Raw genomic sequence first — 26,449 nt, 5'->3', positions numbered from 1 at the left:
ATAACCTTACCTTTACTCCAGATAAAGGCAAATAAGTTAGACCAAGTGAGCATGCATGAAGCATAGTAGCGGACAGAAGCAAAAGTTAAAAATAGTGTATGAGAATCCATGTAATCAGCCAAGATTACTGAGGATCAGATTATTTGACCATTAGCAAGTTGGAAGCTGCAAGCAAAAGAACAAACCATCTTTTATTACATGCCTCTTTATAATGCTGTACGCAAAAAAACTATGGTATTTCACCAACTTTCATGATAGATTTTATTCCCTTAAGTAATGAATTGATTCATGTCATTACACAATAACCAAACAATGAAATCATATCAAGGCTTCTAATCTGAAGTACTATGCTGCATTCCTTGACACAAGGATGAGATATTTTATGTAATCAAATTTCACGTTCACACATATACTTGCATGTTGCATCACACAAATGGCCAAGAAAGTCACTAGAACTAAAATGTACAAAGCATACAAAAATAATGGGAAAATTGAATACCTATCAGATCTTAAAGCTGGAGTAACTTGACAATAAAAGAATCCTGTAAGTGTCAATGCAAAAGCAGCCACCTTTCCCAGAAGCAGTAGAACATTTGTAGCTTTACTGGATGTTGGGAGGAGAAATATTAAAACTAAAGTTAGTTTTCCTCTGGATAAAATTTTTAATTGAAGGACAACAGACAGAATATGTCACACGTAGAAATCACTTGAACAATAAATTTTAAACAACTTCACAAAACTCGTCTTACAAGACACAGACCTCCGAACATGCTTGTGCAGATCCCAATGAAGAAACCTAAGACGGTTCTCCTCAGAAAAATCATTATTAATGAAGTCAATCGCATTGGCAAACTCAGCACGAAGAATAGACTCCCGTGGCTTTCTCTCACGTGTCTGTTAACACAAAAAGCCAAATATCACTTGGGACAGATGTTAATTGAATTAAAGCTAGAATCAGGAAACAACTACAGGGTTTCCTACTATTTTCCCTCACTCTCTCCTCTTGAGGCTGTAACACAACGTGATGCATCTTCCATTGCATCCATATTTAACTATCATAACGGATATTAGCAAGCATAAAATATATCAATTTAAACCAAGTACCTTTATGAGGTTCAATATAATTATGGGGTTTCCATATCTTTTGGCAAGATTTTCAAAATGAAGTCTGGTTGCTTCATAATTTTGGTCCTTCTTTGACACTGGAAAAGACAAATTTGGGTTAAGAGGATAATACATGAGCAGATTAAAAACAAGTACAACTGAATTAAAGTCATACGTATGATGTCAGGTCTTAAGTTTAAGCGAGAAGTTTCCTGTGACCAGAAAAGAGGGATTGAGCCACGATTCTGAACAACAGAACTCAATTGCATGGGAACCCCTTCAGGAACATCCTCAAAAACAATTTGTTCAGTCTCGACGTCATTTGCCACTCTACCTTTTTCATTCACACCTCGTTTCAAATACCTACAAGAGATGGAAAAAAATTTTAAATGGCTGATAATTATGTGCATAGACTCCATTCAGTGAACCAAAATAAACCGAAGAAATTTATTATAATCAGTGTTGATCCCTGTATAAAATCAAGCTGTAAATTAAGAATTAAATTAGGAATTATTTGATTGTTCTCTTGTATATTTTGTAATTTTCCTTTCCATATAGGTTTATATTGATTGCTTACTTCTAAGCACATATGATTAAGAATCTTCCTTGTATATATTTGAGTCTATCTCACCCCTCAAGGATAAGAAAAACCTTTCTCATACATAGCTTCATGGTATTACAGCCTAATTTCGCTAGAATTGGCCTTCTTCTCAAGATAAATTACGGCAAAACCCCTTGCACGTTGTCACACATCCTTCCTAGAAGACACTAGCTGTCACGCATCCTTCACCCGGAAAAAACCCCAATAACGTCGTCAATGTCGCAGCTGCTACCTTCAGACGTAGTCGCTGCCTTCTTAGGCAATCTTTGCTTCCTCCTTCGCACGCCACATAGTGAGGAGACGTCGCCTCCTTCACCGACAGTCGTTGTACAGCAAGACTTTGCACCCTGTTGCCTCTTTTTTTTTTAAATTTGGTTCATCTCTTGCAGCTTTCCATTGCGATACACCACTGTCGTCGTTACCGTCGCCTCTCGTTCTCCAGACAGTGGCCTAATGTTGTTTCTTTGTTTCGTCCTATTTTTATATTGCCAGTGTTGGAATCACAAATTTTGAGGCAGTCATTTGAATGTTTGTCGGGTCTAGAAGGGGGCTGATTGCCCTTTACCTCGACTGATTGGTTGTTATTACTAGGGTGATAGCTTTTTGTAGTTTGCATTTATTATCGTAAGCAGTTTTGTTAGCATTGGTCAAGAGGCATTTATAGTAAGAGACTACCTTAGAAGTGCAATCTATAAGAAGTTGGGAGATTTAAGCTATTCGGGCTAGAGAATTATATGAATTTCCAGCAAAATTTTTTCAGGATCTCAAAGTTCTATTTCATCAATCAATCTTTTTTGGTCTCTCTCCAGCAAATAGTCTCTCTATTTTTGCAAGCTTTGTGAAAGAAAGTTTTTCAATTCTCTGCTCATCCAATCATTAGATTTTTCAGTTTGCTTTTGGAACTTGATGAATGTAGTCTTGGTTTTTTGGTTCTATTATCTTGTATTTTTTACATTCTTGTTCCTAGCTGGTTGTTTTACATCCTTTTTGCTTCTTTTGAGAGGTTGTATTTTGAATATTTTTCTTCCTTTTCATATCATCAACGAAAATTTGTTTCTTGTTAGGAAAAAAAAAATAAATGTGAATCCATCAGGCCAAGAGCCTTGTTACTGCCGAGACTTTTTAAGGCTGAAACAATTTCCAATTCCTCAAAATTTCGTTCTATGTGTTCTCTATTGATGGTAGAAATAGGCCGCCATTCTAGACCAACAGGTATCAAGCGAGGAATGGTAGTGCAATCATACAAACCTTGAAAAGAAAAACAAGAACATGATTCTGCTCATCAACTAATTCGGTAATGAGTGCTTTTCTCTTCCTTGCAGCCAAAATTCGATGGAAAAAACCTGTGTTCTTGTCCCTTCCTTCAGCCAATGCAGTTTACATTTCTGGATTAACTTCCTCTCCTCCTCCATATAAAGATTCAAGAGATCTATCTTCAAAGTACGTCTTTTAGCAACTTCTGTCTCGGAAATGCCACTAGGTTCACCCTTACTCTCAATTTCTGCAGTTTCTTCTAGGATAAAATTTTCTTTGGCCTTCAGCTGCTTCTCGTTCATAATGTTCCACTGGCCTTCAGCTCCAGCATCAGCTAAGTAAATGGAACAACCTTTTCATCTCCAAAGGAGGCAGATTCACTATCTTACAATCTGTCCTCACAAATCTCCCTATCTATAACCTCTCCCTTTTCAGGCTACCTGGAAAGGTTGCAGATCGTCTTAGTAAAATCTTCAGAGATTTCCTTTGGGAGGGACCGAACTCAAATGGCAAGCCCCATCTTATCAACTAGACCCGCACCCAACTACCGCTACACGAAGGAGGCCTTGGCGTTGGTAACTCAACCAAAGGAACCGAGCTTTATTATCTAAATGGATTTGGAGATTCATTTCAGAGCCAAACCACCTATGGAGGAGACTCATTGCGGCCAAATACAATGGCTCACTCTCAGATACCTGGCCATCAAATCGTAGAAATTGTTTTAAGGGGCCATGGAATGGAATTTCTAAGCAAATCAGCATTTTCAGGACATATTCTATTTGCAAAGTGGGTGAAAGAAGTGTCCTCAGTTTCTGGCACGATAAATGGCTCTCTCAAGGCACTCTGAACAGCCTCTATCCCAATCCCTATGCTATTTCGACCAACAAAGAACTAAGAAGCCACTATTTCTGAACTTTGGTCTCACTCTACAGCCTCCTAAGATTACAACTTTCGCAGACCACTTAAAGATGATGAGCTCTCTGATTGGCTGGCCCTCTACCATATACTAGATACATCCACCCCCACCTCTCTTGATGACCAATGGACATGGCCTTTGGAAACCACCAGATCTTTTTCTACAAAATCTGCCTATCGCATTCTCACCACTAACAAAGATCTCACTGCCTCCACCCTCTTCCCTCGAATTTGGCAAGGGAGATGCCCTAGGAAAGTCAAGTTCTTCTACTGGGAACTTAATCATGGGGCGATCAACACCCATGATAGACTACAGAAAAAACTCACCCACATCACCCTATCCCCAAACTGCTGCCTTCTCTATTTTAAAGCTACAGAAACACAGGGTCATTTATTCACTCAATGTGATTTCGCATATTGATTTTGGAGCCATCTACTCGCAGCTTTTGGATGGGAAACTCCCCTACACACAAATCCAACTATCTTTCTTGACCAGATATTGGCGGGACACCCTTTTAAGAGAAGGAAACTAACTCTATGGATACAGTTTGCTCGGGCCTTCTTTTGGAGTCTTTGGTTGGAAAGAAACAACAAGGTTTTTAATGACAAGGCTCTCCCTTTTGATTTATTTTTTGATAGGATTATTACCTTAGCTCTCGGATGGTGTAAATGTTTCTACCCCTTTTAGCAGCTATTCTCTAAATGATCTTATTACAAGTTGAAAAGCTTTCTTGTAATTGCCCGTGTGGCATTTTGTATATTTTATACCATCAATGAAATATTTGTTTCATATCAAAAAAAAAAAAAATGTTCCACCGTTTGATAACTCCCTTCAGATTCCTCAACTTCAAAGATAAAGCATAACCTGCCTAGCCAAAAGATCTATTAGTTGCTAGTGTTGCTTCAATTAACTCAACGTAGTCGTTGTTATTCATCCATGCATTGTAAGAACGAAAGGGAAATTCGAACACTCAAGTAGATTCAGGGATTTCAAGGAGACCTCCTCCAAGCCACCTAGGAAAGTGCCTAATACTTCAAAGGATCGCTTGGTCCAGTGTTTCAACAATAGGCCTTGAAGATTGATTCATCCAACATATCCTTTGACTACCCCCTCCCTACTATGCTTCACGAAGGCCCATCTTTCTATTTTCACATGGAAATTACCCAATCTCTTCCATCTCCCATCTGTTATCTAGTTTCCCAACAATCTATTATCCTCAAACTTCAGCGGTGCTCTATCCTCCATGAAAGTATTAATCAAACAACTTTGAGAGAACTCTTTCTTTACAGTAATCGGAATTAGTTTCCAATCGTCTTGAGGATTACGCTTTTTAAATAACTATTAAGTTATTACAATCCATCTCCACCACCTCATGATCCTTTTTAATCCAAAAGGAATTTTGATTTTCCAGTGGTTTGTCAATCGGCTTTCCAAAAACAGGAGGGATCAGAGCATTACCTTTTCCCTGGTGGTGCTAATTTTCTTTGTTGCACAAAGTTCTCCCCTTGTTGCTTACCAAAACTTCAGCATAGGAGGGCAGTGAGTTGATGCATTCTTCTCTCTAGGGAGGTTGTTTCTTTTGATTTTTGTCTCGCTCCTTCGGGAGTTTGTATGTTTGAACAATTCTTTTTCATTTTCATACCTTCAATGAAAAGTTTGTATCTTGTTCAAAAAAAAAAAAAAAATGGTTCGAGATGAACTTGAGGATTTTCGAAGGAAAGAACAGATTCGTGCTTGAATACCTCAATTCAGCTAATTTCAAGGCTTCTCATCCGTGTTCTCTTACTTGTTCCTTTTCTAATTATTCCCCTAATCTTATCTTCAATAATTGGGGTGCTTTTATTAATCCTTTGTAGTTCTTTGTATTCAACACTTTCATTTTTTGTAATTTTTGTTTTCTGCCTTCCTTTTCACTCTTTCGAGTTTGTATCTTTGAACTATTTCTTGTTCCTTTTCATACCATCAATGAAAAGTTAGTATATTGTTTTTGAAAATAAAAAATCAAAAAATCAAAATGTTCTCAATAGATATCTTGCATGAATACTCGCAATAGATATCTTCACGGCCAAAATACGGAATATTCACCATGAGAACCAAGAGAATAGAATATAAAAGGTTCAAGAAATATATTTAATATCACGGAATAGTAACAAACAAAAGAAAGCCAATCCAACTTTCTTCTTATCAACTTACAATCGAATGACAAGTATAGTTATCCAAAGAGAAAAAGCCTAACTGCCCATACCTTGTTCCAGCATAATGACGAGAACGTCTAGCAATGAGGGTCAACTTAAAATCTCGCCCATCTAGAGATAGTGTAGCCTATGAGCAAGAAAGAACAAGTCCCCTTTGTAAAATAAAATGAGACAGCTAACAATGAAATTAAACTGCTATCTCCAAATAAATAGCACAGGAAAATACTCAAGTGATGGCACCATTTATCAAACAATAAATAACAATATTATTTATCCTAGCAGTCAGCCACAGTGAACAACCAGCATCAACTTCAATCATATGTTAACAATATCAATCCAATAAACAACAAATTTCCGTCTCCTCATTAGCTTTTAATTAAAGTACAATATTTCATAACATAATAACAAAGTTGGGAAGCAGAGCATCAATCTTAGAAGTTTGATGTAAGAAGAGTTTTAGAAGAAGTTGGGATTAATGGATTGTCTTTCCTTTTAAGTTTTATATATGCTGCAATTAGTTTATTTGAGTAATTCTGTGTGAGAGTCCTATTAGGGTTAGTTTTCCAATAGTATTAGTATTGTAGGTAGGGGCATTATAGTAATTAGTTAGGGGTGAGTTTGTTATAAATAGAAGTAGTAGGGACAGAAGGAGAGTATTTTGGAGAATATTTGAAGGTGATGAATTTGAGAAAGTTCTTGGGAGAGAGATAGCCCTCTCAAAAGGCTATTTATATTGTAATTTCTCTTTGATATTGCAATATATTTATATTGTTTTTTTTTATTAAAAAAGAGGAAACAAGACACGAGAAATGAGAACATGACCAAATGGGTCCTTAGTAAACTAATCTTATGATATTAGTGTAGGCTATCCAAGAAGCACCAATTACTCACCTGCTTGAAAAAGCCATAGACCAAAGCAACTGTCCAAATGGTGTTATGCAAGTGGTTTCGGATTCCACGAGTCAAAAATTCATTCCAGACAAACATGGTTTCATAAAGGACGTCACCTGTCTCATTGTCACATATATTCTTTTGAAGACTGCGCATAACTTGGTATGAGTAGCTGAAAAAGAAGTCCTTTGTGAGATCCACTGTGCATAGGAGCTTCTTGTATCTAGCATCAAGAAACAAGTGAAAAAGAAATAGTAGATTAGTTGAGTCATTAATAGTTACAGGAAACCTCCAATTCAGTTTCCTTCACTAAAAGGATTTCTTTGTTTAACCAAAAAATCACTAACATGATCCAATCAACAGAAATGCAAAATCGAATAACTTTGGTTACAAACGTAACTATGAGAAGATTGATTTTTGAAACAATTATAATCATCTACAGCATTTGACATAATGAAAATATTACTTTAGCTTGTGGGATTATTTAGGGACTGTTTTAATAACTAATTTTTGTTTCTAAAAATTAAAAAACTGTTTTTGAACGCATAAACCTTGACAAGAAACAACTTTCATTGATATATGAAAATGAAAAAGGGTTCAAGGATACAAACTCCTGGAGGAGAGAGACAAAAAGAGAAAAGAAATAAAAAAGAGGCCTAACTAGGAGCAATACAAATCATGAAGAGACAATAAAAGCCAAAAAGACCCTGCGAACTATTAGCAAAACGATCCAACAAGATGCAAGGACACAAAAAAAACATTAAGAATCTTTAACTTCAGGCACGCTAGCAACTTCATCAATATCTTTAACATCTGGAAAAAGGACATTGAGATATTGAGAAAATGTGGTTCGAATTTCAACTATTTCTCTTTCCCGATCAACTTGAATCGCCAACACTTTTCTATAGTGCTCTTCTAGCATCACCTCCCCTTCTTTGCGAAGCTTGACAAGCTCAAAATCAAGAAAAACTAAGTATGCATCCAATTCCGAAGGAGAAAGACTAGAGATGTATTTGAGGGTAGCAACTATGAATTCTTTAGAAATATCCAGGGGAGTATCTTTATCCATACTGCCAAGGAAAGCTACTCAAATCTCTTAGTAACAAAGAGAGTGTAACAACCCGTATTTTCCAATACGGTCATTCTGACAAAATGCGGAAACATAACCAACTAAACATTAAATTAACGGAAAGACTTCTTTATTTAATACGATACTATGACAAAAGATAAGGACAAGTCCAACTTTGACACCAAAAAAAAACTTTTAAAACTATAATAAAGCCAAGGAATAACTACCAGAACTAACTACGTTCTCATAAGCTAAAAACAATGGAAAATACTAAAGATTTCAACTCCTCATGCCAAAACGCTATTCCTCAATCACTATCTGAGCAGTCACTTGAACCTTCATCTGAAAACATTTAGAAAAACAAAGAAAAAATGAGTACAAAAATACTCAATAAGCAATTTCCATATCGAATTTCAAAATTCATTTTCCTTTCATTACATTCGTAAACAAAAATACGAACAAATCAAAACTTTTAAAGTCCTTTAAAAATATTTAGTACAATTTTCAAAACTTTCAAAAATAAACTAGATTTTCGCAAACAAAGACTTCAAATAAGATAAAATTTCCAGTCATTCAAAACAAACTTTCATTCTTTCAAAACAAACTTCCATTCATTCAAAACAAACTTTCATTCGATCAAATTTCAAATCCTTCAAAACAAACTTTCTTTCGATCAAAACTTTCAAAGTTCATTCTAAAACACTTGATACAACTTTCAAACTTTTAAATAACTAAATCATTCAAACATTCAAAACAATCTTACATTCATTCATACTTTCAAAATCAGAGTGGAAGGTTGCATTATTTGGGTAGCCTACAGAACATATGTGGTTATCCATCGGTAACACCAATCAATCAGAAGCTTCTATCAGAGTTGTCAAATTAATATCGACCAGAACAGAGTTGTCGAAATAATATCGACCAGAACAGAGTTACTTAAGTGTGAGGCCATGTAAGTGAATAACACACACATGAATCTTCATTCCCAAGGAATTCCAAATCACAAAAGTGTCTTCCCACAAATAAGGCAGAACAGAAATCCATCAATTCCAAATTAGGCTACTGCCCAAATAAGCGAAACATTCCTCAAAACAAAATCATGCAAAACAAATACTTACTTTCAATATTAAATTAATTCAAAACATTGAACTAATTTAAAACAAACTTTATCAATCATCTAAAACATGATTTCAAATATTTCACAAATAAACAAAATATCAATTTCAAACCTTTAAATAAATCTAAACAAAACTTTATCAAATCATTTAACAATACTTCAAATACTTTGCAAATAAACATAATTTCAATTGCCAAATTAGTTTTCAAATCCATAATAAAACTTGAATTTCATATGCAAGATATCAATTTCAAATCGTCGTATCAAATCCAAAATACATTTTAGTTTTGGAAAAGATATGGCAAATCACTGACAACATTTTTCAAAGGGATACGGTAAATCACTTACAATACTTTTCGAAGGGATATGACAAATTACTTACAATACTTTTCGAAAGGATACGGTCAATCACTTACAATACTTTTTCGAAGGGATATGACAAATTACTTACCTCTTTCAGAAATCCTACGAATCTAATTAACTTCTTCGTAGTTGTCGACTTAGAGGCCTAGAAACAACAAATATCAAATCTTAAATCATATCCAAGGATTTAAAATTCAACCAATTACTAACCCAAATCTTATCTACCCAATTTTCCCATTCAAAACACTTTTTTATGCAAAATAATTAGGAAAGTATGGATTTGGGACTACAAAACCAGATCTGAAAATTATGTTAAAAAGCCTCTAAAATCCACCATAACAACCATTAAAATTACAAGAATCGATATAAATCAATACGAACTAAATTTACAAAAAGTTTCTTAATAAAACCAGCTTAAAAACCTTCTAAACAATTGAAAATTTGGGGATTTTAAATCTGAAAATTTTTCTGTTTTATAAAATCAAACTTCCAAGAATTTTCCATAAAACAATTAACAATTTATTAATTTTTATAGAAAAATCAGATCTGAAAACTTTATAGAAAACCTTTAAAATTTGGTAAAAACATATAATTTTTCATGTAAAAATCATAACAACAAACTATAATTTATAGGATACAAATAGGTAAACTTTTTATGTAAAAAGAGCCTCAAAATAGACCAAAAACAGTCTTATAAACAAAAAAATTCAAACCAGAAATTCTAGAAAATTTTGAGGGTAAAAAATCCTTAGAATAAAACAAAGACCTCAAAACTTTTCCCAATAAACTGAATTAAAGAACTACAAATCAAGAAAAATAAACTAAAACAATGAGGAAGAAAATCTTACCGATCTTTGAGAGAAAATACCAAAACTCTTCTTCTTTTCTTTTCTTTTTCTCTTTGAGAGAAAACTATGTCAAACAGTTTTAAGAAAATAAAACCTAGGGTTTAAGAGCTTTTATAACAAACCCTAGTGAATCCTTATTTAAAAAGGATAATAAAAAGATAAAGATTTAATAAAACTCTTTCTTTTTATTTTTTTTTTCGAATTCTAAGAACAAATTATCTTTTAAAAATAATTTTTAAAACAAAAATTTATATATATATATTTTTTTGAGAAAATAAAGAAAACAACTAAATAAAAATAATAATTTAAATATATATATTTATATATATATTTTTTTTTTTCGGTTGTTACAGAGAGCTTCAGTAAACCCTTGCTATAAATAAGAGAAGCAAATACAATAAGAGCCTTCTCAACTTCTGAAACCAAAGAAGAGAGAGAAGGAAATATTGTCCCCTCGTGAATCTGAACCACCCACCATTGGATGCTCCACGAATTAATTAAAAGTTTACAAAGAGACTTTTCGAATTCCGCGACAAGGTTTGAATAAAAATCCACCCGGACAACTTTATTAACCAAGCATAAATGAAGAACATCCAATCAATATGCAATAAAACACGCGCCACACAAAAAGCCTTGAAAGCCGAGAAGGTATTGAAGAAGCAATTAAATCCATGAAGAGACGCTTCAAATTCTACACCAAAAGTACTGTTTGGATCCCACAACTACCGAAATACTTTAGAAAAACACTAAAAGATCTGCTGCGGCCAAAAGGAAAAACAGGCCAACCTCCTTAACTCTAAACCAAGGCTTTTTAACTACCCACAATCAAAATGGCTGCAAGAACCAATATTCATTTCTGAAATTAATCAAAACCAGATCTGACTGTTGACAAAAGAAGGTGAAAGGTTTCCAAAAGAACTCTTTGAAATCCGCATTTTCTTTTTCAAAAACAAAGAAAATATTTTTCTTTTTTTATGCATTTTCTTTGATGTTTTCTAAATTAGTTAGCGTTTTAAAGTAAAACTTAATTTATGAGAATACAATGGAAAGAAGATATTTTCGAACAACTTTAATTCAAAACAAACAGGTTCTTCAAGGTTTTCTCCAGATCAAGTTGGTCTTTCTCTTAGATTAGTCCTGTTTTCGAGTTTGCCTCATCGTAGGTCTCAAGTTAAGTTCATCGTTAAGATTTGTTTTCGATTTGGTTTTAAGGTTTTAGAAAGGATGGATTCGAAAAGTTTCTGTATTGGGAACAAGTTTTATTGGGTTTGGAGTGAAAATGATCATTGTTCTGTTAAAGATTCAAAGAACGTTCATCTTCCTCTTCATGAGTCCCAACTCCATTGGTTCAAGAGCGCACTGGTAGATTGTTTGCACCTTCCCCTTCATGCTAGGTTCTTCAAGCAAGTCAGAGATGAACATGGGACTTGTCGTATTTAGAAAAAACGCTCCATGCTTTGTTGGCTTCTGGAATTAGTTGCTTGGCTCTCTTCAGGCGGACGAAAGTTATTTATGTGCTTGTTGGTTTCAATAAATTTGCTTGGTCAATTTTTTGGGAAATGATCAGTGACTTCTTGTTTGCAAGGCTTACTCAATGATTCATTCAATGGATGAACCTGTAGAAGACAGTTCAAAGGTCTTTAATCCACAGTTGGGGTAGTTGGGACCCTCGAGGGAGACAGTAGAACTTGCTAATGCAGCTCCAAAGAATTTTTGGGTTAGGAAAGAAGATGAAGTTGAAACTATAGAAGTTTTTTAATGGTTCATAGGATTTTTTTTTATATATGAAACAAATATTTCATTGATGGTATGCAATATACAAAAGGCCTCGTAGGCAATTACAAGAAAGCTCTCCAACTTGTAATAAGATCATTTAGAGAGTAATTGTTGAAAGGGGGTAGAAACATTTACACCAACCCGAGGCTAGAACAATAACTCTATCAAAAAAAATTTAGAAAACCTGATGGTTCCTTTCTAACCATAAAGACCACAAGAAAGCCCGAACAATTTGAACCCACAGGATAGCTTTGCCTTTTTTGAAAGGATGACTCGCCAAAATACAATCAAAAAAGGTGGCTGGCTGAGAGTGGAAAGTTGTTTTCCATCCAAAATCCGAGAGCAGACTGTTCCAAAAGCGCATGGCGAAAGGACAATTAATAAAGAGATGACCTTTTCAGACGCTCCATAACAGAGGTGACAGCAGTGTGGGGAGAGACATATGAGGGTGCTTCTTCTGTATCCTGTCATGCGTGTTTAAAGCCCCATGACTTAGCTCCCAACAAAAGAATTTGATTTTCTTGGGACATTTTCCATGCCATAGGCTCATGTAAAGGGTGGGGCCTAGTTGATCAAGTTGGGAGTTGAGGAGATTCAAGGCAGATTTGGTAGTGTAAGTTCCCGAAGGCTCTGGGGGCCAACTCCATTGATCCTCGAGAGGGGGGGCCAATCGGGCTGAGCAAATGGGAGAAATGGGTTAATCGCATCCAGTCATCAATCTCCTCCTCCATAGTTCCATGAAGAGGTGGTTCTTGACCATTGTTCACCAATAGTGGCGCTCCTATTTTTGGCTAGAGCAAATAGATTCGGGAAGAGAGAGGCTAATGTTCTCTGAGCTAACCATCCATCAGACCAAAAATTGATTTGGCTCTTGTCCCCCACCCGACAGATGGCTATGTCCTTAATAAAGTTGGCTTGTAGAGTGATTGCAGACAATGGTCCTTTATGATTTGGATGGTAATTGGTGGGCCAAAGGTTTGTGAGTGATTCATAGTATTTTATTGAGATGAGTCTCCTCCAAAGATGGTTTGGTTCGATTAAGTAATGCCACACCCATTTAGAGAGAAGAGCACAATTTCGATGTCTTATGTTTCCGATGCTGAGGCCTCCCTCATTGATTGGTAGTTGTGTTCTTCTCCAATTAATGAGGTGGGGCTTGCCATTGTTCCCAGGGCCCATAATAAATCTCTAAAGATTTTGTCCATCTTCTCTGCAGCTTTGCCTGATAGTTTGAAGAGTGATAGGTAGTAGATGGGTAGATTGGTGAGGATGGATTGTAGGATGGTATGTCTCCCCCCCTTAGAGATGTAGTAACTGCTCCACTTACAGAGTCGACTTTGAAGTTTCTCGATGATAGGCAGCCAGAAGGTTTCCTTTTTTGGGTTTCCATTGAGAGATAATCTCAAATAAATGCTAGGCCAGGATCCCGATGAACAGCCCCAAGCTTTGGCAATGGTGTTGGTAGTATGTGTACCGATAGAACGTGAGCAAATTGGTGATCAATGATGGTGGATGGTAGAACGTGCTTAATTCTATCAGCAAAACTTCAATAAATATGTCATAATTTTGTTCATCGAACTAATAAGGCAGAACTCTCTCATCATGTTATGTTTGACTTCTAGACAAGCATTAAAAACTCCTTCCTAAAAAAATTCTTGGAACACTTGGATAAAATCTGGCTTGAGAATGTTTCTAACACTTTTTAAAGATTCCATCACAAAACTGTCAGACTGGCAGGTGCTTTGTTACTTCACGAGTTTTTTATTGTGTTCCAAATCTCAAAGGTACCAAAAGGACCAATAAGCTATCTGCTGTCCATTTTACTCATCAGGCCCAATGGAAGACTTCAAAGATTAATTGACCATGGTCCACGGTCCATTCAAGTATAAAGAGTTGGTAAAAGTTCACCGCCTATCTCTTAATCTAGCTATTAGTAAGCAAGCTCACACCTTGATTGTTGACCACCTTCGAAATGAAAGCTTTTGTCCACCAGGCATTAGTAATTTTGTGAAAGAAATTGGAGCATTCATCACTTCCTACGGAACAATAAATATTACACGTCAGAGACCACAGCCTATTTTCTAAAGAAATGATTTCCACCAGCTCAAGCTTCCATTATACATAGAAATAAAGTCAGGATTGCTTCTGGAAGTTAACTCTTCTTTGGTGTCAAAATTTCCAATAACCTTATTAAGTTGACACTTTTTAATGGTAAGATCTCCAAATGTCTCTGTACTCCATCTCTCCAAATCTTGCTTCAAAATTTTTTTGTTTTCCAACCAACTTGAACCTTAGCCACCCCTCTACACAAATAGTATTCCATCTCTCTTCTATAAATTGTCTCAAAATTAAATGGCATAGGTACCAAGAGAAGGTTATCGACCCAGGAGAAACACGAAATGATCTAATTTGTTCCAGTCCCTTATGGAAGCCTAGTACGAGAGAAGGAACTAAGCAAGAAGAGAGAAAATCAGCCACTCCCTCATATCGGACCAAGGCCATGCACCCTTAGAAAGCCTAGTATCAAGAATATGAAAATTGAGAAATGTTATCAATTTGACCTCAATAAAAAAATGAAATAACAGATTTCTAAAACTTCATAATCCCAATTTTTAAAAATATGAAGATCCTAAGAAGTCACTATGAGTAAAAGTCTCTGCTTCTTTCTACTGTACCACTTAGAAATAAACATCGAAGAACAAAATTGACTAAGAACCTGTTCTCATTCTTTGAAACGGCTATAGTGGACCAAACAGCAGGATTTGGAAGTGGAATCATCTCACTTCTGGAAACAGCATATACAGTATGACCACAGATGGTACCGATTTGACGTCTTTTTGTAATAAGCAGCATGTAATAGGGTCCTAGAAATTTAATGAACCCTAGAACCAAAGGAAAGAGTGTAATGATAACGCAATAAAAATACCAGGTACTTTTAAGCAAAATTAAAACTTAAGATAAGATTTGCTTACCAACAATACCATAACAAGTGGTCACGAACTTCAGTCCGCCAGTAGATTTATTTCCCTCATGTATGCGTCTCAGCAAATCAGAACATTCCCTTTCTGTATATACAGCAGAGTCTTCGCGTATATTCAGCTCGGAAAAATCCATCCTGTCAATTTTTAGCACTCTCCAATGTGTTCTACTCTTGTCCCTTCCTATCATGTAAAATTTCTAGAATAGAAATTTTACCAAGAAAAGAATCATAAATAGGAACACCACCACAAATATATAAATACAATTAGACAACCGCATTAAGAAGCGACATACATCACATCACCAACTTAATGTTTCTTCAACCTTCACTAAACCAAGATTATATAGTCTACAGAGGAAAAAATCTTCAGAGGGAAGCAAGAAAAATGTGAGGTACAGGAATGTACTTATAAATACCACCGCAACTTGTCTCAGTACCATAATATGACAAAAATAACACAATCCTGGGAAATTGATACGCAAAAACACAGTTTACTACAGTAGAGAAATCTCTCAAAGCTTTAAGTCTGATCACTAGTACATTTAGCCACTGGGTCGATGTCTGGATAGCTGGAAGTTACACAACATCAAACAGGTGCACAAGTATGTATGTTTTTGTAGAAGAAAGAAATGTAACTAAAACGATGAATATGGGCATATGGGTATGTAAAGAATGAATTGAAAAGAGATGTGTAGTTACCGATCGAGTCTCGTAGAGCCTGAATTTGTGCATACAAGCAGGAGAAGCAGAACGGAGGTCGTCAGAAGATGCGGCGGAGTAGGAGTAGGTATCATTTTCCGGTGATGGGAGAGGATAGGTGGAGAATGAGTTATTCTCAGAGGATGCCATGGGATGAGAAGCGAAAGGGTCAGCCTCTAAGGAAGCCATTTGTGGAAAAGTTGAAGAGATCCCCCGAGCCTCGCACCTCAGGCTCAGGCTCAGGGAAACTAGGAGAAGAGCATGCAAATCAGAGCAGAGCAGAAATCAAAAATTGAACTGAATTGAAGAAGAAGAAGAAGAAGAAGAGAGAAGGAAAAAACAAATCATATGATATAATCAAATCATATCACATCACATCATAGGCTAGAACGGGGAAGGAAACGGAATCAGAAGCGCCGACACCTTAAATACAGAAACAGCAACACCGAAGAACGATGATGTTGGGCTGCTTCAAATACAACATCCTGAAATAAACATTCAAGAACTAGAATGGTTTGGCTGAGACGCAGACAACGGCTGTGTTCTTGATCGTATCATTCATTTCCCGAAACCAAATGATTAACAAGCGAACAAAACAATATTCCACTCCATATGGTACAACATTACGTCCTCAATGCATACATACATACATATGCATATGAGAAGCTTTTATAGAGGTGAGATCACGGAAGAAGTTTGTTAATTTTTGTTCAAGAAAGATGGAAAAGGAGGAGAGGGGAAGGGGAGGGGAATTGTCCGGTCAGATCCGGGGCAGGGGAGGTAATCAAATGAAGACCACAATTTGGGTGACCGTGCCGTCCTTTTATTTTTAATAATTTACTAAAAAAAATATATATATATATGTTAGGGGGTGGGGGTGGGGGTGTGTTCGTGATCTGGAGTCATTATTTAATAAGTTGATGAATGCGTAATCATGCATTTGTATTTGATTAATTAATGTATCTGTCGCTGAATCAGTTTCTACTTTCTTTTCTCATTAAATAATCTTTTTATTTTTGGACTTTATTACACCTCCACATCTTGGATTATAAATTAACTTTTAACTTCTAAGCCTGCGTGAATGAATAACATAAGATTCTATTTATAGGTCATTACTTCGGTTGACAATGTTTCAACTTGAATCCAACACTGATGGTCGATTCGTCCATATTCAAATATTTGTTGGATAAATATACGCTGTGTATATAAACTATGTAATACAAGCAAACAGACTACAACGTAACTACTATAGACAATTACATATCTTTAAACTTGATGAACACCAAAATTTTACGAAATATAGTCGAGGCACGCTTCAATAGCACTGACTTAAAGACAAGTTATTCACTCTGCACAAGTTGCTAGCAAACTACCAAAGTAGTTGTAGCTTGCTTCCAAGTCCAAGCGCTAGCGATAGAAGCTAGTCGCCAGAAGCTAACTTCCGGACCGGGAAGGAGCCGAACGATTATTTCAATAGGATATAACGACTAACTATGGTAGAATAGCAATCTCGAACACTCGAATCTGGCGAAACTCTTAGACACTTGCTCTCAAAACAAACAAAAACAATAATACAAAAGAAGACAGAATTCTTGTGAGATGAGGAAAAACTCAAATGAGAAATGATTTGATACCATTTGTTCTGCAAAATACACCATAACCACTGTTTCTTTTATCAAACAATATTAATCATTAATCCAAATAAACCCACCAAGCAATATTAACACTAAATCAAGTAGACAAGAGAGAAGAAGATGACACCAAAATTTCTAGCGATTCGACCAATGTTGTCTACATCCACCGTGCAAGGTGAGAGCAAAACTTCTATTAGCTTCAATATCCAAAAACAATAACAAACGAAACGAGGGAGAATAACAAATCCAAACTCTAAGCAGAACAACTCACGAAGAAGATGAAAACAATGGACAAAATACAAGAAGAAAGAAACAAACTCTTTTATAGATTTTTCCACCCTCGACTGCTGCGGTCAAAAAGAGTGTAACAAAATTCTGCCTCTTTTTTCTCAATCTCACGGCAAGAAGAATTGTTCAAATTAGGGTTGCATACTATGTAATAAAGTAGTCACATAATTGGGCTTAAACAACAACTAACGGCCCAACCCAACTTCTTTAATTTAATAACCCATGAGATATGCTTGAGTCACAACACAACAAATCACCCTCTTGAATCAAGTACATCCTCAGATGAAGAAACAAACCAAAATCTTGAACTCAACCATGCACGTTAACATCATCATAAACAAGCAACATTAGCCAACACCTACATTAAGTAGGTCACAGAAAAAGTTAAACTTTAAACCTGACAGAGACTTTATAAACATATCGGCAAGCTTATTTTCAAATGCAATATTCTCAGGCCTCATTGTCTTCTTGCTCACTTCATCTCTCAAGAAATGAAACTTTACGGCAACATGTTTGGTTCGATCATGATATAATGGATTTTTCGAAAGTGCAAGAACGCTTTGACTATCACAATGTATAGCAGGTTCTGCTATATCTCTTAGCATGTTTGATATCAACCCTTTCAACCAAATTGCTTCCTTAACTTATTCAAATAATGTTATATACTCTGACTCGGTAGTAGATAAGTCACTACAGATTGAAGTGAAGATCTCCAATTTATTGTATTGCCAAACACCTTAAACACAAAATCAGTTGTAGATCTTCTTTTATCTAAGTCGGACGCAAAGTTAGTATCAACAAAACCTTCTAAACACTGAACATCAGAAGTGTAAATTAAACTATAATCCTGAGTACTTTTTATATATATGATAACCCATTTTACAGCTTCCCAATGTGGTTTACATGGACAACTCATAAAACGACTAACAACACTCATTGCATAGGCTAAATCTGGATGAGTACATGTCATTCCATACATTAAACAACCTACTACATTAGAGTAAGGTACCTTGGTCATACTTGCAAGTTCTGTGTCTGTCTTTGGAGACTAAAGCTTTGATAATTTGAAATGAGAGGCTAAAGGGATAGTCACTGATTTTGCAACATCAAGTTGAAACCTTTTAACTACACTATCTAGGTAACCCCGTTGTGTAATTATGAGTTTGCTAGCTACTCTGTCTCTGAAAATTTCCATGCCTAGAATCTTTCTAGCAGGACCTAAATCCTTCATATCAAATTCTCTGCATAATTTAGCATTTAACTCAATAATTTCATAATATACATGAGAAGATACAAACATATCATACACATACAGTAATAAAAACACAAACACATTCTTCGATACATGTTTAACATAAACATAACTGTCATAATCACTTCTACAAAACCCCACATTAACTATAAATGTGTTAAACCTCTTATACCATTGCCTCGGAGATTGCTTAAGCCCACAAAGAGACTTTTTCAATCTACAGACCAAATGTTATTTTCTCTTTTCAATCATATAAATTTCTTCCTCTAACTCTCTGTGCAAAAAGGCCGTTGTCACATCCATTTGCTCTAGTTCAAGATTAAAATGAGCAACTAAAGACAACAAAATTTGGATTGAGGAATGTCTCACAACAGGAGAATAAACCTCATTATAGTCAATTCCATATTCTTGAGTAAAACCCCTTGTAAGTAACCTAGCTTTGTATCTAGGTTTGTTTTCACCACTAATACTAGACTTTACTTTAAACAACCATTTGCAATCAATAAGCTTGTGATCTGGTGGTTTTTCTGCAAGCACCAATGTCTCATTTTTAATCAATGAGGTCATTTCTTCATTTATAGCAATTAACCACTTATCACTTTCTTTAGACTCTATTGCTCATCAAAGTTTGAAGGTTCATGACTCAATGACACAGTTTAAGGCGTAAAATGTATCATTTCTCTGTTCAACTGCATAACTTGCTTCATCATATTTTACTGGTGGTCTAACAACCCTTCTCTATCTATCTCTAGCTAACTGGTAGTCTGACACTTGAGATTCTAACTCGATAGTTTCAGCATTAACAATTTCAGGTTGTTCTTCAGGTAATTCATTAGTCAACTGATCATCAACCTTGACAATTTCATTACTAAAAATAGATTGTTCACCTAATGGTCCAACAATATGATCATCAATCTCAAATGAGTTTGGAGACATAGTGACTAGTGATTTCTGGTAACTCACACTACTTGACAACTCCCAAAAAATGTCAAATTCATCAAATTTCACATCTCTGCTGATAATACATCGCCCCTGACCGAGTTCAAGAAGCCATAACTTATAGCCCTTCACCTCAGATGGATAACCAAGGAAGATACACTTCCTTGCACGTGGCTCTAGCTCGTCTTGTTTAGCATTTGCATACGCAGCACATCCGAATACCCTCAAATGACTAAGATATGGAGGCTTACCTGACCAAACTTCTTGAAGAGTTTTCATATTCAAGGCAACTGAAGGACTCCTATTTATGAGATACGTTGCTGTTGAAACTGCTTCTCCCCAAAACATTTTAGGAAGCTTTGCATTTGCTAGCATACATCTCACTCTCTCAAGCAAAGTCTGATTGAACCGTTCTGCAAGACCGTTTTCTTGTGGTGTGTAAGGAACGTAATGCCGCTTAATTCCAGTTTCTTTGCACAAAGTTACAAAACTATCATTTATATACTCCAGACCATTATCTGTTCTCAAAACCTTAATTCTTTTTCCAGTTTGGTTTTCTACCATAATTTTCCAATGTATAAAGGTGTTGGTTTATTATTTGTAAATATTAGTTGTAAATTAGTTGTAATATTAATTGTTATTTCCTTTTAGGTATTGGGTCTCTCTTCTATATAAGAAGGCTATGTAATTCTTCTCAATATACTATTTTGGAATATAATATTTTATTCCTTCAAACCAAGTTGGTATCAGAGCCAAAATAAACTCTAATATTCTAAGGGTCTTTAGAAACCATATTCACCATCCCTACCTTTAAACCCTAGTCGTTGTCATTACCGTTGCCAGAACCCTAGTCGCTGTTATCCAAGAACGACACATCCTACTTCCGGCACGGTAGGTCACTATTCCAGCATTCGTCCTCTTCGGCAGTAGTGTCGTTCGAGTTCGTCGTTAAAGGGGGATCTTCATAGGTTTGTCACAGATTTTATGGGCTTGGTATGTCGGCGTCGTGTGTTGTTCGCCACGAGATCTGTTGCCGTCTGCTACTGTTCGAGCCTGCGGCCACTTTCTGCCACCGTCCGCTACTGTCCGAACCGCCGCCGTCTGCTGCTGTCCGATCAGTCGTCGTCTGCTGCTGTCCGAGCCGTCACCGTCCATTGCTATTTCGCAGATCTGATTTTGTGATCGTGGGCTATTCTACAAAACCTACATCGGTTGGGTTTGTCCAGTTTGGTTGGCTCGGCCTAGTTCATCTGGTTTAGTTAGTTCGGTTCAGTTTTGTTTGCTCGAAATTTTTGAAATGACCCTAAGTCTAGCGGAATATGAGGGTGACCAGGAGCAAGTTTGTACTAATAGTGTTGACTCAAATCCAGTTAGTAGAGAACATCTATCACAATGGCTAGAGTCCAATTTGGCATTTGGTAATCTTTGTATTTCCCTGGGGCAAACAGGTAATTATCCTAGAGCACTCTCATGTTTTGACTCATCTCCGTGGATTATTAATTTCGGAGCCTCTGACCATATGATTAGCTCTTCTAAATTATTTGAATCATATTCTCCAACATATTGCAATGAAAAAATTAGGATTGTCAATGGCAGGTTCTCTTCTATTGCAGGCAAGAGAACCATTAAATTAACCGAAAATATTACTCTTCAATCGGTCCTACATGTCCTTAAATTAGCTTGCAATCTTTTATCAGTTAGTAAACTCTCTAAAGATTCTAACTGTCTTGTTACTTTCCATGCCTCTCACTGTGTCTTTCAGGATCAGACCTCGGGGAAGACGTTTGGATGTGCTAGAATGTTGGATGGCCTCTATTACTTTGATAAGTCTTCTGGTAGTACTAAAATAACTCAGAGCTTTAGTAGTAACAGTTCTCTCTCTGTTAAAGAACAAATTATGCTTTGGCATTTTAGGCTAGGACATCCCAGTTTCTTTTATCTCAAATACATATTTCTAAATTTGTTTAAAGGAGTTAATTGTTCTCAATTTCATTGTGAAAATTGCATTTTTGCAAAACATCATCGATCCACATCTTTGCCAAAACCTTACAAGTCCTCCAAGCCGTTCTACATAATTCATAGTGATGTTTGGGGTCTTTCTAAAGTTTTAACTCATGGTGGTAGAAGATGGTTTGTAACTTTCATTGATGATCATACTCGATTGTCTTGGGTTTATTTATTAACAAACAAATCCGATGTGAATGATGTTTTCAATGTTTTTACAATATGATTGAAATCCAATTTCAAACCAAAATCAGTATCTTGCATTCTGACAATGGAACTGAATATTTCAATGAACATTTGAGTGAGTTTGTAAAAAAATAAAGGCATTGTTCATCATTCCACTTGTCGAGATACTCCTCAACAAAATGGTATTGCTGAACGAAAAAATAGGCATTTACTGGAGGTTGCTCAGGCCATAATGTTTTCTATGAATGTCCCAAAGTATTTATGGGGGGAAGCAGTTCTCACGGCTACCTACCTAATAAATCGCATGCCTACTACAATTTTGAAGTTTAAAACTCCTCTTGATGTTTTGAAAGAAAATTTTCCGACAACTCGTTTGAACTCTGATTTACCCCTCAAAGTTTTTGGGTGTACCATGTATGTGCATATTCCTAGTCCGTTTCGATCAAAATTAGATCGTAGCACTATTAAATGAATTTTCCAAATTAGGGTTGCACACCATGTAATAAAGTAGCCCTAGGCTTAAACAAGAACTAACGACCCAACCCAACTTCTTTAATTTAATAACCCATGAGATATGCTTGAGTCACAAAACAACATCTAATATACCCATTGCAGAAACCCAAGGAAGCTGCCACAATTACAAAAGAACAAAAATTAAAATTTATTTATCTATCGCAATTATTTTCAATTCTGTCGGCACAATTCTTCTCCTTCTCAAGTAGTTTTCTGTCAAGCTAGTTACCTCTCAGAAGTAAGTTACAAACAATTTTTTTGTCTTGGTAAATCTTTCTACCAAGCGTTAATCTCTTAAATCAATTTTATTTTATTTTAAACTTTGGTTAAAATTTTCTTTTGGAAAATTAATTTAGGTTCGGCCAAGAACTTCTGTAAATTGATCAACATTTATTTTTCCGATCGTTATTGAGGTAAGTGACTTTGCTTTTAGAATGACCTTAGGGCTAGGTTGGAAATTTTATATGAATTTTTAATGGCTATGTGATAGATGTTGTTTATGAATTGATTGTTATGTGAATTGTTGTGCTGCATTACAAAAAATATAATTATGGGACCTCATGCATGATCTTGAATTTGAAACGTTTTTTATTATTTATAAAAGTTGTGGCAACTACCTACTGTAATGCACATACTAGACTGAAATTGAGGACCTAGATGGGTGAGACTTGACTCTACTGGTTGGGTGCCAACTACCATCAGTTGTGGTAGAGTCTCCCAAGAAAACCCACATATATACCATAATGGAGTTGGTATCGTCTGTATAGGGGTTGGGTTAATTGCTCACACTGGCCAAATGGGAAGGGAAAAGGAAAATGATATTGACGGATAAAGATTTAGGTCTCACATAGTTATGTTATTAAATGACACAATTTATGTGTGTGCATGCATGTCTGACCTTGTTAGCGGGGTTACTTACTGGGAATTTTTAGTACTCACTCTTATTCTAAATTTTCTTTAGGTAATGGCAATAACATATGAGGCGAGTGACGGACTATTTGCTAAGTGCACCATAGGGACCGGGTCTGCATCATTTTATTTTCGCATTCTGTATTGAATTACGTTGAAGTGTTTTATTTTAAACATTTAAAGATAATGTTTTCTTTTCATTCACAATTTAATTATTTGTTTTTAGAAATTGCTTCATTTTGTTTACTTTTTTTTTATCCCAGATAAAGGTTTCTAACTATTTTGTAAGTTATAAAATTTTCGCTATGAGATTCTTGTTTATTACCATTTTGTTTAAATTTAAAACGTTGAAAGCATGCATGTAGTAACGTCCCTAGTTAGTCTAAGTCCAAAAAGTCGGGTCATTATAAAAACAATAAGGAATTGAAATGAAAATTGATTCAGAATTGAATGTTATTTCTTTAATGTTGTTTACTAGAAATTTTTTGAAATCGGAAATCAGAAACTTATTGATATTGTTTACTCTAATCGGAACATGAATCAAATATATATAATGATCACTATAATACCTATTTCTTATTTCTAACTAATTTTAATGTGTGCTAATATCATTTGTAATTAAAACAATAATAAACTTTAATACACCTATTATTGTTCATTCATAAATTATGTTTTAACTAATTATTTGACATATGATTTGGAGGGATAAAAAAGTTCAAGTCGTTATATTTAACTATCTTTATAACAATAAATCTTCCTAAGTTCAATTTGAGAGAGGGAGTAAAGAGAGGGTAAAAAAAATTAAAATTAAACCTAGGATTCCACCACTAGCAACGCGTGCTGTTGTTAGACGTCGCCGCTGGGTTGCGTCTCTTGCCACCTAAGGTTGCAGCTGCTGCGTTCCATCGTGTGCTGCTGGAGGTTGTCGCTGCTTTACCGAGAGAGAGAGCAAGAGAGAAAGAGAACGATAACAGGGGTGGCCCGTGATGATGTGAGGCCTTAGGCAAAACTTTGATAGAGAACCTTAATATATAGAATATATCAACATTTTTAACAACAACATTAATTCATCTTAATACTTTATTCTAATGTTCTTTTTCTTGTCTCTATTGATGTGGATAGAAATGTCAGAGTTACAAAACTCAAGCATACATAAGAAAAAAGCTTGATTATATTGATGCAGACTTGTGGAGGCCAGCAAACTGATAGAGGACTAAGGTTTGGGATTGACTTACTTTAGTTCAGAATCAAACTAGGAAGTAAGTGAAGAAAATCCAGGTTGATAAAGGACTAAAGTTTGTGAGTCGAGAGTTTAATGAACTTTGCTTGAAATATGGTATTGCTAGACACTTAACAATTGGTTACACTCTGCAACAAAATGGTCTTGATGAATGCATGGATAAAGATCATTTTGGAAAGGGTAGGTACTTATTATCTTAATCAAACTTGCTCCATGTCATTTTGAGGGAAGCAATGTCACAACGTGTTATTTGATAAGTGGAACACCTTCATCAGCTGTTGAATTCAAACACCTGAGGCGATATGGAGTAGAGAGTAAAACCATAAATTTTCTCACTTGAGAGCTTTTGAATGTTTTTATAGTGCCTTAAAGTGCTACAAACTCTGGTATTTGGAAACAAATAGATGAAAATGTATAATAAGCACAAACATTAAGTTTGATGAATGAAGTATGCCATACTCAAAATCGAAGATATTAACAAAGGAAACATCTCAAGGCTTAGATACATTTGATATTTAGGTAGAGGTCACTTCAATCCAAAGGTAAGTCAATACCAAGCACATCGACAAGTACTGAACTAGAAGTTAGTACTCAGCAGATTGATGAGGATGATGGAAGAACTTGAGTCGTCCACTTACATTGAAGATTTAAAATGCAAGGATAGTGAGAAATGGAAGCAAGCTATGAAGGAAGACATTGATTCCTTAAACAAGAACAAGACTTGGGAGCTTGTTTGCAAGCCAAAAGGAAAAAGACTTATATCTTGTAAATGAATCTTCAAACTTAAACCTAGGTTGACAGATGAGGTTTAAGGCCAAACTGGTAGCAAGAGGATACACACAGAAAGAAGAGGAAGATTATAATAAAATCTTCTCACCAATTATTAGACATACATCAATAAGAGTGATATTAGCTTTGACTACCCACTTTGATCTTTACCTTGAGCAAATGAATGTTAAAACTGCATTTCTTCATGGTGAACTTAAGGAAGAAATGTATATTAAAAAACCTCAAGGTTTTGAGATAAAATGTAAGGAAGACAAAGTATATTTGTTGAAGAAGTCCCTTATGGACTTAAACAATCCCCTAGACAATGGTACAAGAGATTTGATAGCTTTGTATTGTCTAGGGGATTTAAAAGAAGTATGTTTTACCATTGTGTATTTTAAAGAGGTAGGACATGCAACCAAGCTCTATTTGCTACTTTATGTTGATGACATGCTCATAGCTTACAGAGATAAAGCAAAAATAGTTAAATTGAAGGTGGAGTTGAGCTCATAATTTGAAATGAAAGACTTGTGTACAACAAAGAAGATATTGGGCATTGAAATTTCAAGAGATCAGAATGCTAAATGTTTGTTTCTGTCTTAGAAGGGATACATTTCAAAACTACTTGGTTTAATATAACACATTCAAAGGTAGTAAAAACTCCTTTGGCACCACACTTCAAATTATATATGGAACAGTATCCAAGTTCTTAGCAAGAAAGAAAAGATATGGAGGATATTCCATATAGTAGTGTTGTTGGGAGCTTGATATATACTATGATTTACACACGTCCAGATTTGGCTTATGACATGAGTGTTGTGAGCAATTTCATCGGAAATCCAAGGAAAGGTTCATTGGACAACATGAAATGGCTTCTTCGGTATCTAAAGGAAACTAACAGTC

General features: G+C 35.5%; 1 protein-coding gene across 2 annotated transcripts in view; it reads right to left on the bottom strand.

The window, feature by feature from the left end:
• The window catches only part of LOC111017054 (phosphoinositide phosphatase SAC3), a 65,169-nt gene extending 48,547 nt beyond the window's left edge, over positions 1-16,622 (bottom strand). The window contains exons 1-9 of one of the 2 annotated variants that reach the window (XM_022292703.2): positions 15,814-16,622; positions 15,107-15,311; positions 14,851-15,016; positions 6,962-7,184; positions 6,121-6,197; positions 1,280-1,467; positions 1,105-1,202; positions 761-894; positions 500-604 (exon numbers count right to left, since the gene is read on the bottom strand). In XM_022292703.2, the coding sequence (XP_022148395.1) occupies positions 500-604; positions 761-894; positions 1,105-1,202; positions 1,280-1,467; positions 6,121-6,197; positions 6,962-7,184; positions 14,851-15,016; positions 15,107-15,311; positions 15,814-16,002 (1,385 nt within the window). In that variant the 5' untranslated portion in view covers positions 16,003-16,622. The remainder of the gene's footprint in view (positions 1-499; positions 605-760; positions 895-1,104; positions 1,203-1,279; positions 1,468-6,120; positions 6,198-6,961; positions 7,185-14,850; positions 15,017-15,106; positions 15,312-15,813) is intronic. The other variant, XM_022292702.2, reaches the window with a different exon arrangement.
• Positions 16,623-26,449: the final 9,827 nt, after the last annotated feature.

This window comes from Momordica charantia (assembly GCF_013281855.1).
Source record: "Momordica charantia cultivar OHB3-1 chromosome 9 unlocalized genomic scaffold, Mcharantia_2.0 BLBB01000009.1, whole genome shotgun sequence".
Taxonomy (NCBI): Eukaryota; Viridiplantae; Streptophyta; class Magnoliopsida; order Cucurbitales; family Cucurbitaceae; genus Momordica; species Momordica charantia.
This window is presented reverse-complemented; position numbering and strand designations above follow the sequence as displayed.